General features: G+C 34.9%; 2 protein-coding genes across 3 annotated transcripts in view; both read right to left on the minus strand.

The window, feature by feature from the left end:
- Positions 1-5265: 5265 nt before the first annotated feature.
- LOC126831461 (chondroitin sulfate synthase 1) lies at positions 5266-14593 on the minus strand. 2 transcript variants are annotated; one of them, XM_050561963.2, is made up of 4 exons: positions 14002-14593; positions 11678-11810; positions 8943-10406; positions 5266-7714 (listed from the first exon to the last, which is right to left on the minus strand). In XM_050561963.2, the coding sequence occupies exons 3-4, from the start codon at positions 9708-9710 to the stop codon at positions 6263-6265; spliced, it is 2220 nt and encodes a 739-aa protein (XP_050417920.2). In that variant the 5' UTR covers positions 9711-10406; positions 11678-11810; positions 14002-14593; the 3' UTR covers positions 5266-6262. The 2 variants fall into 2 exon arrangements, with proteins under 2 accessions (XP_050417920.2, XP_050417921.2); XM_050561964.2 differs by lacking the exon at positions 11678-11810.
- A 549-nt stretch (positions 14594-15142) lies between these two features.
- The window catches only part of LOC126831467 (protein PALS2), a 33972-nt gene continuing 30099 nt past the window's right edge, over positions 15143-19015 (minus strand). The window contains exon 15 of the mRNA XM_050561976.2: positions 15143-18345. Within this exon, the coding sequence (XP_050417933.1) occupies positions 18169-18345 (177 nt within the window). The 3' untranslated portion in view covers positions 15143-18168. The remainder of the gene's footprint in view (positions 18346-19015) is intronic.

The following is a 19015-nucleotide window of genomic DNA, read 5'->3' on the forward strand; positions in this document are numbered from 1 at the left end:
TCACCGGGATCAACCCTATAAAATGCACCCCATACCTGGTTGAATCATTCACACTACAACGTCAGCAGCATGCCACGAATCACGACAGCGCAGAGGAACCAGGCGCTTGGAAGACTCGACGCCGGCCACACTGCCCAAGCCGTTGCCAATCACTTCCAGGTTAAATTTTCGGACCATCTACAGGTATCAGCAACGCTTTCGGGCCACTAACACCACGGATGATCGCCCCCGAACTGGTAGACCAAGGGTTACCACAACGCGACAAGACCGCCATGTTGTGCGACAGCACGTGCAGAATCCCTTCACACAGACATCTGAGACAGCACATCAAACAGTAGGAACACATGGAAGACCCATCAGCACCGATACAGTGCGCCGACGTCTCACCAGAGAGAGCATCCATTGCCGTACACCTTACCGTGGACCGATCCTCACCCCTCGCCATCGACGTAAACGTCTACAGTTTGCCCAACAACACCAGAACTAGCGACACAGGCAATGGAAAACTGGAGCAGTGCGCTACATCGATCAAGCTCTCAGACCCCACGTCATACCACATTTCGGACGTCTTCGAAACGTTTTCTAGCATGACAAGCCCGTGCCCACACCGCCAGAGTTACTCGGGACTTTCTACAGCAGAAAGGTATCAACGTTATGCACTGGCAACCAGTCCTTAGTCCGGACTTAAACCTGATTGAACATCTTTGGGATGAAATTCAGAGGAGACTTAATAACGTCGTACCGAGACCAAACACAGCCGATGGACTGCGCCAGGCTTTTCTGAGAGTGTCGTTCCAGGTGCCAATGGCGTTCATCAATCGCCTGGTCCACTCCATGTACAGACGCTGCGCTGCTGTTATTGACACTCGCGGTGGACACACCAGATACTGATGTATAGACTGTGTACAGACCCTAAACCTTCTCGTAATGTCTTGGATTGTGATGAATTAATCACTAATGTGTCGTTTTCTAGAATGATTTGATTAAAGTGACTCTCGAATTTGGGCCCCAAGCGAATTGGGTCTGGGCCCCTGGCGAATCACGCTTCGTCGCCGCGCTCCACCTCCACATAATTATGTGGTATCAAATTAACCAGCATTACCCCGTGAATGTTTTAGGCCATCGATTGGGCCCGGAGCGAATTTGGGCCCCACATGTGGTATTAAATTAACCAGTATGACCCCGTGAATGTTTAAAGCCATCAAATTTGGGCCCGTGCGAATTTAAAAAAGCCCCCGCAACCTTTGGGTCGTTACAAATTACCCAATCAAAATAATGCTACTTTGGGTGTATTTAACTCTAAAATATTTGTGTGGAGGTTTGATGCTTCCGCACATACTGCCTGTAATATCAGTTAAAGTTTAAAATATTGTGCCTCACCTGATTCAGGAAATCCTGCTTCGATTCTAAATGACAGCATTCGCAAGATACCTGATCAGTCAGTATTTCAGTAATGGTTCCATTGTTTCCATTATTAAAGATATATTAGTTAAAAGTTTAATAAAGAGTTGGTCATTCTTGCTATAATAATTCAAAAATAGACGGTAAAAACGAAAATATTTAAAATTTCATTCAAATTACTTCATTCTCAGTCAAGTTATCATTGTTTGTAGTTTTGACAAGATGTGTGCACAGTGGTAACCAGCGCACTGGTAGAATCGGGGCTTAGCCTCGCTTTTCCATTTTTAAATTAAATTTTTAAATGGCGAACCGTTTTAATCTAGTTAAAATCTCGAGTATCTGATGCCATCGAGAGTCGATTATGGTCTCGTTTTGTTAATAAATGTCTAATTAATAGTTTAGATAACATTTCAGGCCGAAAGAAAGTCCTGCGATAGACAGATTTAGCTCTTGCATAATGTATGTTTAACTAGAGATCTATTTGAACCAAAAATATATATTTGTTCTGCTTATTATGTGAGATACTACAGTAAACTTAAATAAATAGATCTACTAATACACGAACTATTTTAACACGGCATTTATTTATAACCAGTTTATGTACTCACACTTGTAACAAGATAACACTTCAAATCTGTCCTCTGCCAAACCATATTTTTAGAATTCTATTGCAAAACTCTTGAAATTTGGTAATTTTCTGCCAAAATAATTTTATCGTCTCATCTTTGGAAAATTCCTCACTTTTAATAGCCACCTGCCGCTTGTGATTAAGTTACGCCTGGGAATAATTCATGGGTTATTTGTTACAGTGTTACTGTTATGATATTCTTTGTGATAATTTTCACCAGGAGAATCACTGGTTATTTACATTTATCCTCTACTAAACCCTTAATATTCTTAAAAATACAGCTGTGAAGGAATAACGTTTTCCACCAGAAATGAAATGAAGACATTGCTTAGAAATGTCGCCTTTATATCAAGAATTTACGTAGCAAACAAATTTTCGTTGTACTTTTTGTATATCAATCGGCATTCTTGGATATATTCAACTATATGTTTACCGTAGTCTTCAGACAGATGTTCCAAAATGTGTGGGACATTTCTTTAAACTGCGTAATGATGTCAAAACTAATTAATATATCCGCTACATATGTATAAAATATTTAGTGTTTCGGATAAATATAGCTCTCCACTTAGTTATGCCAGAAGCCCTCTTTATACACAAACTAGAAAAAAGACTATAATGGACACAAAAACCACTGGCTGCGAATCCAACAAAATATAGTTTTCACTGACAAGAAAATCCACGAATACTAATTATTTAAATTACAGTAAATAGTCCACAAATATATCTTACTTAAATGATAATAAAACAAATTCAAATTCAGTATAATCGACAGTTTCCACTATAATATAAATTGCTTCGATTGCAACAACAGCAACAAAACTCCGACCACAAAACAACTAATAACAAACGGTGGAAAGCAGGGAACGACACTCTTCCGTATATTTTTTAACTATACTAATACGTGTTAATGCTCTCTGTTCATTGTTATACTATGTACTTTTAAATATTTGCTTTATGAGCCGACTGTACATGTGGGGTTTTTTTTGTTTAGAGGAGAAGTAAATTAGTTTATAATCAAAAAAAAAAAAGTTTATTTTAATTACCTGTAGTTATACGGGTTCTTTCAAAACCATTAGATTAGTGATCTATGAGCGACGGTCGCCCAGTGAGCAAGGCTCACTATCCAACACGTCCAGGGTTCGATCCCGGTGTTAGCCGAGAAAGTACCTATGAAATTCGTATATTTGACACTTTTTTCACTATGTCTTTCTTAAAACTTTGCTCATACATGTAGCTATTATTACGTTATAAGGATATTCTCAAAGTGGTTGATTGTGTTTTTACCTTATATTTAAATATTTATTTATACGCCCACTTCTTAATTTATTGTCAAATATTTGTTAGTACTTTGTTACGCCTCTTTGTTTCAAAATTAATCTGGATTGTCAACCTTCAGACGCCCATTTATTTTCAACGATTTTCTATGACCCCTTCCAGAGTTATGTCCCTTTATTTTGAAAGTAGAGAGAGAGAAATGGGGTTTAACGTCCACTCGACACAAACTAGGTCATTTCGGGACTAAAACATTGTTCAATTTTATTTCAATCATTCGCTTGCGCGTAGGGGTCTTTAGCAGTGGGAGGAAACCGGAGGACCCGGAGAAAACCCACGAGGTTGGACAGGCGACCCTACTCCTTGTCACGTACAACCGGGGAATCGAAACCCCGCCAGTTGACTCAATGACAGACCGTATGATACAGCGCGCGCGTGCTTTTTTTTTTTTCTTGTAAAAGCGCGCGCTAACCATTCGGCCATACAACCCCCCTTACTTTGAAAGTAGAACCATTACCCTTTGTCTCGACTACTTCACTAGAATTATTCCACTCATCATAATATTCCTTATAATTATCTTCTTAGTTGTCAATGCATGTGGTCTCCATCACGGCAAAATAGACGATCTGTGACTGCGAGCGTATGTTTCGTTGCCTGGCAACCTATATTTGCCCTGTTTCAAAGATAAAGGGCAGAAGGGCGAAACTATACTCTGTGGCCCCTTTACCCTGTCGATAGGGAAAATTATTTATTACTGTAAAACAATGCAAGAAAATACGACTCGTTCTAATGATTTAAATATAACTTTAAGACATTATTTTTTTTGTCCACTGATTTGCTTATATCAGGGGCATTAGTGGCGGCTGATTATGAATGAGAAACAAGATTCTGCAGGTGCTTACACAAACCCAAAATTCATATCGTTATGGTGGGGTCGGGACGCGGCTATCTCTCCGAGAAATTTGTGGCTGTGGAACATGTTAGAGTTGATTTGTAGCATATGATCCATGGTAGCATAAAGTTTGAGCAATAATGATTAAAAGTAATATCTACAGAATTTGCCAATAGCGTTGAAAGTAACATTGCAACCAAGTGATTGTTTCCTTTTCACCTGCTTAAGCGTAATACAAAGTTATAAATTCTGTTCTCCTTTGTCCGTGATGTATTTCAAATGTGGTCGTATATATATTGTCGTCACTCCCTTCCATCCCCTCCATAGTTTTTAAGTTCATGAGAAGAAGAATGTGGTCGTATATTATCGTCAACCCCCTCCCAGACCAGGAGCCCGGAGGCGGGGGCAACCTAGCTGGAAAGTGTGTCAATTTTCTCCTATATATGGTATCAATGCATGCATATCTGGCATCATCAGAATGTAAGTCTGCCGGGTATCTGGTAGTGGGTGTGGTATTCCACGCCCAAAATGCTATGCCGCCAACTAGGCTAGATTTACTCAAAAGTGTAACACATGAAAATCATACAGCAGTGTACCGTACATCTTCAGGTATTACATAAACAATCCGACAGACATTTCTAGTGGTGGGGTACCCCTGACAGAGCTATTTAATTGCCAGAAATTTGTAGTGGTGGAGTATCCCTGACAAGAGTTATCTAATTTCCAGACCACAGCTAGGCTAGATTAGCTGAAATCTGTACCACCTAAAACAGCTTTGGAGTTGTTCAGTACCACCACAGGAATCATAAATGACCATTGCCAGACAGTTTGTGCGGTGGGTTACTCCTAACAGACACGCCCCAAAATGCCACGTCCCCAACTAGGATAGATTAGCAGGCTCTTCCCGTGTTCTAAAAAATTAAATTTTTGCCAGGATGCGTAGAATACTAATACCTAGCACATTATGGAAGAGACAATAAACTGCGGTTGCAAGAAATTGATTTTTGGGCAAAAAACGTTTTATGGGCCTAAAAATGTGTTTTTGAAAAAAAAATGTTTTATAGCCTCTTCCATACCATTGTCGTCAGGTTTCTAGGAATAATATTACCATCCCCATCCACCAATCTCATTTATTTTCGCCTAACCAATTCATGTTCAGTTTTACATCATGAGATTTAATTAGCTTGAATATGAATTATTCTTTAATTGAACAGAAACTTTAGAAAAAATTATTTCGCGTTAGAGCAAATTAAGTTGGAGTCGACTTTTATAGTTTAAAACTGTTTTCACAATTTCCCACGAGAATCAAGCGAAAGTTTTATGTCTTCGTAACATAAACACTTGGGCTACTGTAAATGCGACGACAAAGACAATAGATAATGGGAAAATTGTCAAAATTTCAGATATTTGCAAGTTTGGATTTAGAGAAGTAAACAATGCGACTTTCTAGTAGTGGTGTCCAATAATCCATTGAAAATATTTTAATCGTTACAAGGTTATCTGCACCTTGAAGCAATGTTATAACGCAACAATGATGTACAATATTTTATTCTCGATATTATCAAAATACGAGACTTCATTGAATAAAACTAAGCATAATAAAGTCTTCTAGAAAAATGGGGTTTAACATCTTACTCTTCTGCCGAAAGTCTGAATATGGCGCCTCTTACAGATCCTATGCCCAATTTTAAAAGCTTTCGAAGGACAATCAAGAGGCCGTGGTGATATTATATTGTACTCAAGTTTGGACTATACTGGCCCGGCAAATGTTAAATTCGCGCCTAATTGGACCAAGCAGTTAATAAATTAATTTACATAGTCAAAATTCATATCGAAACTACAAATTCTGTTGAAATCCAGAAATAAAAATTCAAGGTAGCTTGTTGAAAATTCAAGTTTTATCTCGACATTTCAAGTTATTCATTCAACATTTCAAGTTATTCACTTATCATTCGAAATTCAAATTTATTCTGCCAAAATTTCTAGTAAAATCCAACACACCCAACAAAAGTATATGTGCTGAGTAGTTAGGATAGAAACGATAGATTTTACTCGTTTAATGTGTTTTATTAGTCTACTAATTTTAATTCTTTAGAAATTTTAAACAAATCTTTTTCGTAACCATATAATTGACTACGTGATTGAACACACATAGTAAGTTGGTCTTTTGGCAAAGTTTGATCACAGTCTCTACGGTGATAAATATGAATTAGATATGGATCGGCCGAACGGAAGATATGGAGATGGGATTTCAAACACTTTTCATAAAAGTCTACATCTTCTTTTCCCCAGCCTTTGATTTCTTCTTTAAATCCTCTAAGTTTTATAGCGTCTTCTTTGTAAATAGACAAAATCCCATAACTGAAGAAGCGCCAAGTTCCGTGCTCATTGTCAAAGTTTACGATCTCTAAATCGCATGTTTTATTGGGAAAACAAATAATATTTGAACTATACTGACTAAAATATATAGGGAAATATACACGGTAACCGTGTTTTGTATTTAAAATTACCCTGTTTAAAAACCGACTATTGAAAATCATATCCACATCCATGATTAATAACAATGAGTCGTTTTTCAAGCTTCGCATTCCCATATTTATGGCTTTGGACCTCGAAAAGGGTTCATTTAAAATAGTTAATCTAATTTTCAATTTGTCTAAAAAGTTATGCATAACATCAGCAAAACGTTGCGAATTTTTGTACTCATCGTCATCGTCGACGTAAAGAACTACACACAAAATGATATTTCCCTGAAACTTTTCAATGACTCGAGTTAGTGATGAAAGAAACGAGGCGAACATTCTTGATCTCTTGAACAACGGTACAATAATCCATATTGTTGGACGTATGACATCTTGATTGTCAACTAAATCAATGTTTTCAGTGAATTCCACACCAGAAAATCTGTGTACAGTTCGGACAGAAATGGACGAATTCGGAGACGTTTTTACTGGTATTATATTTTCCATTCTTTTTCCAAAAGATAAACGCTGGTATGAAAACCCTGCGAATTTCTTGAAGCGGTATTTTTGGTCGCCACCGACAGCTTTTTTAGCAGCGTTTAGAGATAGGACCTTGCCCTTCCTTGATACGTCATCAATGGGATTTATAAATACATTATACCTTGAGTATATGTGTTTATTCTGACTGATAAAATCCCAAATATCTCCACGTTCTGTCTCTAACCAATCGTTCGGGTTATCCCCTGTGTGCAATTCGGACCAGCCTTCTAACTGCCGTAATCTCTTCCTAATTTCTGAAGATTTTATTTTATTAGGACTCGTGTGTTTACTCTCCGTATTATCAATGATATGACTTAATTGTTGAAATGTTTCTGCGAGCTGCTTCACTTTTTTATTCAATCTGTCCAATCTTAGAAGTGAGAAATGATTGTTGAGACGATACATATGAGAATGTTGTTTTATTGGGTGGAGAGTTATGGCCCTTTCTTCTGTTAACCCCAGTTTGTGATTAAAAGATCCATTTTTACCTCCATAATTTTGGTAGAATAATCGAGTGAACTGAAAAACAACAAAACAAAAACAAACCATATCGTATAGTTATGTTATAGATAAGTACTTCTTAGCATGTATTGTGGATTGGTAGCTAGTTGGAATCGTTTCAGAAACCACATACCTTAACGACCAGGACCACCAATAGGTAGGTCATTTCTATTTCGTCCGTAAAACTAGAGAATCGCCAAACACCTGACAGTGAATGGATAGGGTTTAAAACCTCGTCAGAAAAATACTTCGGTCGTTGTATGACTATTTGGTTAGTAAACACAGTGGCCGTGCCATAAAAAGAACATTTGTGTAAATTTAATAGATAGTGTTGCTTTGCATAATGCGTTTGGGATTCCATTATAAATTCAATACAAGAAGTATAATTTTTGTTTTGTTATTGTATGAATAATTTTGTATATATTATGTATATATTCAACATTTTCAGCTATTGCCTTACTATACTAAAATAAAACAGGCATCCGGGAGGTTCAAGGGAACTAAATCAGTAGAGACTTTTGGCAAGCGTAGATTCCTGGATCGTATCGCGTATCCGTATGGATTTTGCGTGTGACGCCATTAATGTGTGTGTATTTCTCATACGTGATACGGCACACGGATACGACAGTCCGTATGGAACAGCTTGTAACACTATTGTCTTTTTACCGTCCTTTTTGCTACTTTTAGACGCTGAAATGTATCATAGCGTTTTTATGAAACTATGTACTATTCTGGAACACGAAGGTGTATATTTGATGTGATTTTAACCATGATAACGACAGGAATTTAATCATTATTTTTGGTGGGTTTTTCTCGGATTTTGATTACTGTCCCTGTCTGTGTGCATGCTGGTTGATCTACGTGCTAAATTTAGGGAGGCGGGACTTTGCAAATCTGTAAATTCTATGGTAAAGGGGTATAAACTTTCTGAATTGATACATTAGTGAAACCAAAAATTTCTGTCAAGTCGAAGTCGAAGATTTTTTAATCACATTCGGAGTTATTTTTTTTTAATAGCCAAGCGACTGTCCGGGAAATTGTAGGCGAGGCACTTGACTAGTACTGGTGGTAATGCTGTAATAGAACTAAGATCAGCTCAGCGACGCATACGTAAGCGACGCGAAAGTCGGCCAAAACTCTAAAACTGCATTGACGCAACGTATTACATATACGATGCGGATACGTAATACCGATGGGAAAATTCCGCTTGCCAAAAGTCTCTATTGATTGGGCTCACTATACGTACCTCAAAAGAACTAGTGCAAGCGATGCCAGCATGTTTTTGAATACACCTCCCTAACTCAGTATCTTCATGACGTGTTGCTGTGCTATTCAAACAATCAGAGAAATGATTCATTAGTATACTTAACGTCTGTCCTGTAAAAAATACACCCGGGCCTCCTAAACAATATGGCGTATCGTTCAGAAGACCAAGTTTACCCTTTTCTTCTTTGGTTCCAGTGCCAGGTTGACCCATATACAACAGCTTGGAACTGTTTACAGATCTTAAAAAATGTTCTAGACGATCTGTCTTGACAAAAACATCGTCATCGGCTCTCATGAACCATTCGTATTCATTGAGAAAATGACTGGTCACATACTTCAACATTGTGAAGGATTTCTTTTGGGGCGGGTATGTGTCTTCTTTGATATCTTTCAAAAGGACAACCGGCAGAGTTCCATTGTACGCTGTTGTACCTCCAACAAAGAACATAATTTTCCCAGGCACTTGTTGTCCCCACGTATTATACATAGCTTCGGCCCGAGTTTCCAAGTATTTTCTGGTTGTCATGACAGCTACTAACAGGAACTTGTCTTCTGATTCGTGAATTAAAGTTTCGGTTATGGCATCTGTTGCCGATGGATGAAAGAAATTTCGGCAATTCTTCACATGAATTCGAAGAATGGAGAGAGATAACCATTGAACCATAAAATATCCAAGACAGAATCCAAACACAAAACGCTGAAGCTCTTTGAATTTTTTAAAGGAGATTCGTCTCATTGTTGCAGACATTGGCAATATCTGCTGAAATATTGCAATTTCTTCACACCTTAATCAACACTCAAACATTTTAAAATTATAAAAAATATATCCACATGTTTCCCAAAAAAAGGCCAAGAATTCATTTTCTTTGGCGTTGAACATTCAACGACAACTCCATGAAAAAATACATCGTAAGAAATTCGCCAGCTAAAATTGAATCCATCTCCCTGTTCTCATATCCCAGTTACTAAATCCACGATTTTTGCAAATATAAAATAGATACAACTTTTTCAAACTGTACAATTCCTAATTAGACCGAGAAAGCGCAAATATTCACTAAATAAGAACGGTGCCTTTTATGAAAATCTGTCAATTAGAGTATTCCAATCTTTAGAAACAACCTACATGCATGTTATAATTCCCTCAAGATCAACGATGCACTGGATTACCACGGCGCAGTCGGATTTTATTGGAATCCAGTCATTTTGTATTGTGTCGTCGCATTTATCACGAGATAAACACACACTTATAATCAATGAAACACGCTCCGAAGAATTTCTATTGATGTACACAAAGATTTGAAAATTCCACAACAATTTCAATCTTTTACAATGTCCCCGCCAAGATATGTTTACAATTCTAAAGATGTCGGCATTTCGTTGATCTGTTCTTTTCGTCAATTTCGTCTTGTTGTTTTAGTTGAGGGTCAACTGTGATTTTTGGCACCTGTTGAAATAAAACCAAAATATTGAACAAAAGAATTTATTGTATGAAAGAAAAGCGGGTTCGATATTAAAATAATATTTTAGAGTAGCTAAAAGAAATAAATATCACTTTATTACCAAAGGCACCTAGGATATTATACACAGTGCCACCCGCTTGTATCAAAAATCCAAATTTCAAGTTATCGCCCATTTCACAGAATAAACCAGTAAACCGTATATTATTCCCAGTCCCTGTACATGGCTCATTATATATAACGACAACAACATACGCCAACAAAATTTACATGGTAACTAGATAGTAAATACAAATTTTAAAGCTAAACATTACGTTAAAGGGCCGGGACCCGGCCCGTGTGTGTATAGGGAAACGAGTCTAACCTTCAAAAACATAATTTATCATTTTCTAATAACATTTTATATTTATGTGTAAAGATCAGAAGATAGATTGTTCCAATCCCAACTGTAAACGGGGAATTTTCGTACACGCCAATGGGTGGACCTCGGAGGCTCGGGTTTCTGTCGTATAAGAACGACTTTCTTTTGCAGCCCCACAGACCTAATTTCTAGCAATCGCTGATTATCAGAGCACGAATCCCGATTTTAATAAATGTCATTTTTCAGAATTAGTCATTTTATGAATATATAAAGAACAAAGTTAAGATACCAATAAACTGGCGAATAGCGTGAAAATCTTGTTATTGGTTCGCCCATTAATTTCTATTGACACGAACTCGTCGTTGGGCAAACATCAAGACATACATATCTATTCATTGATGTTAATGCAATTTTTGTCGTACACTTGTTTAATGGTTGGATTCATAGCTTGCGATGCTCAAAATAAAGGGCTAGTGATAACCTAGAGTTTCTGCAATGGGGTATCGGAGCCGGCGCTACTTTGGCTCGGTACCTTCCCTTTTTCAATCTTACAAAATCAGAGACCCAATCCTTGACATTTTTACAATTATTTACAGTTTTAACACCAAATCAAGGGTTTATAGAAGTAATAGAAAGTTGGAAAAAAAATAAGCGGCGCTGTAATAAGGTACCAAACAGATACCCAACCCCATACTGATTCACTCGACTTTCATACCTATGGAACCAAACCGGGATACCAATGCGGGAAAAAAACATTCGACTATACGCCCCATCCACACACAAACGCAACTGGACACTGACAAAAGATAGTAGTTCTTAATTTATTTATATAGTGAATAAATTCTTGCTAAATCAGTAAATCAAATCCGGATTTCAAAAGATGTTAAGAAGGCTTACCATGTAAATAAATTGGCTACAATGTTCTATATCATCTGCCCAATTCCCTCTTTCCTATAATCAAGCCTGCAGACCTTAGTAGAAATATATATTTAACACGTGCCCGTGACAGACAGACAATGGGTTGTGACATCTGGAAAAGGTTAATGGTTTAGTGAATTTTTCAGTAACAAAATATATATTTGTATATACACAATACTTATGCTAACTATTAAAATATCATTGACCGCGTGGTGTATTAAACCTCCGTGCGCGGTATTCAATATGGCGCGAATTTATGTGACATTTGAAGGCCGACAAAATGCAAAAACAAGAAGAAAAAATAAAATCTGATAAATCTTTGTAAGCGAATTCTTTCCACTATAAATGCACCATTAATTTCCTTGGGCTAGCTTGAGCTTTACCTTCCAAACGGTTAAGCTGGTTTAAAAACGCCGGCGGTTGTTAATTAACTTTGTCGTTTGAACAAATAAAGCAGTTTATAATCACCAGCTTCATACCTGTCTTTTTAAGAGGCGATTTTCTAAGCTGGTTTACCTTGGCCGTCTGAACGGTTCGGCTTAAAACTGAGCTTAGGATATACACGTGTGTGCGTCGGTAATAAAATATAACGTCTGACAGTGGCTGTCAGAACAGTTAAAGGAGCAGAAGTCTCTTACTCATTATTTTCCATAATATTCGAAATTAAAAACACGAATTGGAATTCAATATTGATCAATTTCAATCAATATTAATGTTGTTGTTATCTTGCCGTGAAACTATAGGGTCCTATATTTAAGACACAATTAACATTTTATAATCAGTACATGAGTCGTGTACCGATGGTTTCGGGTACCATTTTGTAATGAACAAATAAAAACATATCCTACAACACAACGTGGAAGTAATTAGTAAAGGCTGAATCACAAATGACAAAATAATAATTTTAAAAACGTGTAAAATGCATTAAACAAGCGTAAACGACTGCCGTTCAATTCGAACTGTCGTGTATTTATGATTTCGGGTGCCATTTTGTAATGAACAAATAAGAACATACAACACAACGTGGAAGTAATTAGTAAAGGCTGATTCACAAACGACAAAATAATAATTTTAAAAACGTGTAAAATGCACTAAGCAAGCGTAAACGACTGTCGTTCAATTTGAACTGTTCATGTTTTTCACCTAACATAATTGATTTGAAATTACAGATTTTCTTTCAAAAATTGAACATAAATCACTTTACATACATTCATACATGCCTTTAGAACCATTTTTGTCTATTTCAAGATAAAAAAAAATATAGAGCCATACGCCCTTTAAAGTGTTTTTCTCTGAAAGTCAGACTTATTTCAAAAAATACTGTTTGCTCCCAAAATCGTATACACGGTCTAATTTATTTATTTATTCACTCAATTAATATACGGTAAATACAGTATAAGTAGGGTGGTTTTACGCAAAGGCGCTTAATTATATGGGCTGTGAGTCAATTGAACAGTTATCATATTGGAAATCAATAATTTTGTTGGAAATCAATGATTCTGATAAAGATATAGAAAGCTTTGAGGTTATGAATTTCCTTATTGATTTATAATGTAAAATTCATCAATGCACTGCTTTAATTTGACAACAGCCATGGCATATCAACTCCACCCATATCGATTAATTTTACGCCCACCTTCCCCATATTATTTTAATAGCTATTGATTGTTGGCGGCAGAGGGAAAGGCGGAATCCAAGGCCCTGTCTATTGTCAACGGTTTGTCAGTTTTTGAATTGTTCAACCCCGAAATTTCTACGATTTATCTATAAACAAACTTGGGCTCAAATAATGACGCTCAAAATTGCTATAAATATGACGTTTTCAGGCAAGGAAAAAAACCCACAACCCGAGAATAGAAACTGCAAGGATCGTACAAAATGGACTTACCCCGAGGCGAAGTACATTAACCACACAGTTTATAAGTAATACAAAAAAAAGTACAGATAATGGGGAAAGAGTTCAGTGATTTTTCCCGAAGATGACACGTTTTTACCCACTTTTTTTTTAGTTTTAGTACATGTGCCTGGTCGATCTACTTACCGGGTAATGTACACCTCCCCGCCACCGCACCCCCAACAAAATACAGGGTAACAGAAGTTCGCATCAAACTAATTGGCAGCTCTAATTCACTGTCTTATAACATTATATCATGGGTTAGCCGATTTTTTAACAGTGTCTTTTTTCGACAGATACCCACCTAACAATTGAAAGAAATTTATAGTTTACTGGTGGTTATCGATGGTGATACAGTTATAGTTTAATAGAACAAGACAAATGTTTTATATTGGCAAATAATACTCACAAAAAATATGCTGTCTTTATTTCGATGAAATCTTCTGAGCAAGGCGTGCAAGGACATTGTTTCAAATGTAGTTCTGGTTTAAAATCAATGACACACTACATTATTTAGTAGCATGCCGATCCATTTATTGTCCCGAAGTAACAGGAGTACAAAATAACATGTATTATTTCATGAAGCAAGTCTACAAAGTTGGTTTATTTTTCTAAAATCTTTTTGTCAACAGTTGCCTGTGAAGTTCAACAATTCAAACGTCAGGCAATGTTCTTGGGGTTGTTTTGTCAACAATTGAAGTTGAAAGAATCTGTACGTTCCGTGTGCACTATTCGCACCAGCATTCCTTTTTCTATTTACATGACGGTATCATTTAGACCAAGACAGAAATATAAATTCATTCTATTTGAACTCAAGTCTGCACGCAAACAAAACCCAGACTAACGGCCAATGGTTATATTAGTATGAAATAATTAATTCATAAGGCTGGCAATCACCCCGCCCCCCACCAACTTATTTTTCGCTCCATGTAGTATTTAAAAAACTTAAAGATACATTATGGAAGATTCGATAACGAATTGGCAGTTATCACTATAATAGTTAAAAACCTGATAATGTAAAGGCAATTTGCTGAAAATTTCATTCAAATTGATCCACTATGAACCGAGAACTAAGCGATTAAAATTTCCGCATAGCCTCGATCATCATTACTAAAGTCAGTACAATAAACAGCATAGTCTTGATTATCCATTTAATCGTTAAATTGTGAAGGAAAGTTATGCAGTAAATCGGCTCATAATCTACTAAAGATCGCAGGTTAGCGATGCCATCTAGAGTTGATTATGGTCTGGATAGGTTAATAAATGTCTAATTAATAATTTAGAAAACATTTCAGGCCTAAAGAAAGACCTGCAATAGAAAGATTTAGCTCTTGCATAATGTATGTTTAATTCTAGTATAGGGTGTTTAAAAAACTTAATTCTAGTAGGCCTATAGGGTGAAAATAAAATTTAATTCAAACAATTGCTTTAGTTGTAGCCTATTCCAGCTGTCCTCATGACAATTAACAGAAAATATCCTTTTTCTTTTTCCTACTTAAATGGTTGAATCTGGTTGAATCTGATCATACAAGGAGAATTAAAATCATGGATTCCAGTTTTAAATTTTATTTTCAAACATATTTATAATATAATTATAATGAGAAGTTTAAATGATAATAATTAATACAATGATATGGAATGATTCATCTGAAATGAAAATAAACTTCATTCCACACAGATAATTTATAGGGCCCAGACAAATTCATGGACTTTTCATATATCATTTTAAAACAAAATTTCATTCCATTTCTTGCCAATTTGTATTTAATAGAACCTCTTACTATTTTAAAATATATCCAGGTTTATTTTTACTGAATATAGCTGTTCTGTCATCTATTGATATGGTAATAAGAATATGTTGGATCTTAATAAATACAATGTAAATTGCTTTATGATGGCATTTCATTTATCTGATAAATAAAATTATGATATTAATTTAATGTTTTAGATATACAATGCCTGATATTTAACCATTACTGTATATTCTCATACATTCTTTAACACCTATGACAATATAATATACCCTGAACCATAAATCCAATTGGTAGGTTTAAAATTTAACACAGGCGAATGAAAAGCTCCAGTACCTATTTGGAACATTAATCAGAATGTCCTTCACCTAAAGAACCAATCATTCTTGTATTCTAGATGAGGCCATTGCAGGAAGGCAGACTACGAAATGTAGTAACTTAATAAATAGGTACCAGCAGATGTTAACATAAAGACAATGGTTCAGGAAAAATGTACCTATTTTTATCTCAATTTAGAAAGTGTGGATAATGCAAATGTTAAATAATAATTGTTATTTTACATACATGTATGACTCTCTTACTCTCAGATTCATAAACTAATAATAAAATTTTTAGCACTTGAATTCAATTTAAAAAACAACAACTCTTAATGTGAGTGTAGCCACTTGCACTGTTCTGGTCAATTAGATAAGAACAATAAACAATTTAAACACACCAGATCGGAACAAATCTGCACTTTGCTTTTCCCTTAGATCCTATACAAGTTGTGGGTTGAAGAGAAAAGATAATTGAAGTAGTAAAATTGTATGTAAATGTACAATGTTTTATCAAAACTATATATTTATAGACTCAACATATAACATGGTTATTAGAGGAGGGAATTAATTACTAGTGCATAATTGAATAATTCTTATTTAAAGGCACTAAGCCTGTAGATTACAGCTATGATATGAATTTATATGGCATGGTTATTACTTGTAATAGAAACCTCTGGTTGATAAGTTTTTTCAATCACATTATGACCAACTAAATAAATGATACAAAAAGATTCAAATTATTTAGTAAAGGCACAAGTCAAATCAATTCTTAATCCTGCATATTCTGCATATGCATATCATTGCCCAATCTGATACTTTAGTATCGGCTGAAGTACGGTATATTTATTAACTAGATATTTATAAAAATCAACAAAAAATTAATAAAATGAATATATATATGTATATAGATGTAATATAAAAATTATAACAAGCTGGCCACATGCAATAAGATATAAGAATATAATTTGATAATAATAAAAATAGAATGATCTAAATGGAATGTTCAAATTTAAGAAACACAACTTTTCCTTCTACTCAAAAGTTGAACAATCTTACCATGTTTCTCTTGATAAGCTTTTTACCAAGATAATTAAAATACATTTAATATATGTTCAATGTCAATTTTGGTGGACATAAGAATTCAACATAATTGTGTATCTCGTTTTATCTATTCCAACTTTTGCACTTGCTGTGCTTTAAATAGGCCTACAGAAAAAAGCTATTCATTTAACTTTTCAGAATAGTACAATTTGGGCTAGTTTACATATTAAAAAGTACACCCTCTCTATAATAAATCCTATTTACAAGCAATTTATTTACTAGACAAAACACTTAAATACTATTACCAAAAATGCTTATTTTCACAATTCACATTATGATATGTGTGCAGAATATTATTGCCATTTCTAGCATAAAGCAAGGTTTTTTCAAAATACTAATTAGTCTAACAAATAATATAACTAAAAATCTTGTACTCTTGTTGTCAAAAGAATCTTAAAATTATTTTATGTAGCAAGAATGAGAAGAGTGATTTTGATATTAACGATCATTAAGTTGGCGAAATAAAAATATGAGCTTCAAAAATCATCTCTCCAAGAATCTCAGGAGTTTATTTTATAGATGTCATCTACCACTTCAAAGTACACCCAAGCCAATTTTGTCAATTAGTTTCCAATGAAAATATCTTGTTTTGAGGTATGCACACTCATGATTAAAGCTTAAAAAGAACAACTTTTTTTCCAAATTGACAATACAAAAGTAGTTGTTTTGAGCATTAAGTTTTGAAATAATTTATCCGAAATATACATCAGAGGATAAATTATAGAGGATAAAAACTGATGTTATATATGAATATATAGAATATCTTTGTGTAAAATTTTACAAAATATCTATCAAAAAATGAAATTATTGTGCCATTAAATGACTGACAACCTTCTATGGTCAACTAATTTGTGCTATGATATCAATGCAGGACAAAATCAAGTTTTAACCACCTAAACACTCATTGCACTATAAACTAATTTGGTCATTCAAAATTCTTGCATTATCTTTATGTAATTTACACACACACATGTATATATAATAATATCATGCTAGTTAATTAAAGAGAATGTGAAAAGGGTTAGGAATTCTAATAATGCTTACTTCATTTAACTAGTCACTGAAAACTTGTAATATGTAATAAATTGGTAAGAATCTGGTTTGACCATAATGGCACAAAAGATACTGAACAACAACATATATATAAAACAATCAATATTTAATCATTAATAATTTTCAAAATAATGATCCCAATTTCAATGTTTATCAATATACCCCGATGAGTTGCACTGAGGTGAATAGTCCAATGCCTAGTCCTTTTAATTATTTCCACAAAGCCAGACGTCAAAAAATACAAAACAGCACGAGCACCAATCAACAGCTCTTGCATGATTTTAGAGACTGTACCGGTATTTAAAGTAATGAAAAATTTGAGAGTTCATTTTGTTGTTCAGTATTAGTGACATATTAATACACCCAATTGACAGGAACCCATTGCTGTGTAGATGTTAAAGATGTTAACGCCTTTCTTAGCGATCTATAGGTTTGCTCAAATGAATCATTAACAAGTATAAGATCAAAATAAGCTTTATATGTCTGTTCTATCTGGGCACTTTCCCTTACGGTTCTAATAAAATCTTCTTCCTGCAAAAATAAATCAGTAAGACATGAACTGCAAATTTGCAACATTCAGCGTCTTTGAAGACAATTTAAACAAGCAATGTCAATTATGATTGTTTTGTAGTCTTTTGAAAAATATTTTTGATCTGATTGATTCCAAGCTGGGAGTTAAATAATGAATTTTAGTACATTTTAGCGTAGATTAAGACGTAAAAAAAGCACAATTGAGATCAACGACTTTAAGAAATAATCAAAATCAAACTGACAAGTAATTTTCTGGTAATGGAATTTAAAGAACTATGAAAGGATTTTGTATTAAAGTTCCTAACTCACATCAAGTACAGAACATACTAAGCTGTTATTAACTCCCTTGAGATGACATTTCAACCTCTTAAGGTCAAAAGCTCTTAACACCAAATTAATTTGGGCTTTTGGAGCAACTTTATGTTTAGAGTTACAATGCTAACCAGTATTAGAGTGGTTCGTGCAAATAACAAAAATCAAATAAACGAGCTATATTTGGGGCTTATTTTAACAAATATGATAAGACTTACCATTAAAATCATCATTCATTAACAATTAAACTATTGCTAAGTTGGATATTTGTGTGATTTGGCCATTTGAATGGGACTTTCTAATTATATGGAAAAGTTGATCGCCCAAGTAGCGTTACAGCGGTAGATTTTTTCATTAA

Source organism: Patella vulgata, chromosome 9 (genome assembly GCF_932274485.2).
Source record: "Patella vulgata chromosome 9, xgPatVulg1.2, whole genome shotgun sequence".
Classification (NCBI taxonomy): domain Eukaryota; kingdom Metazoa; phylum Mollusca; class Gastropoda; family Patellidae; genus Patella; species Patella vulgata.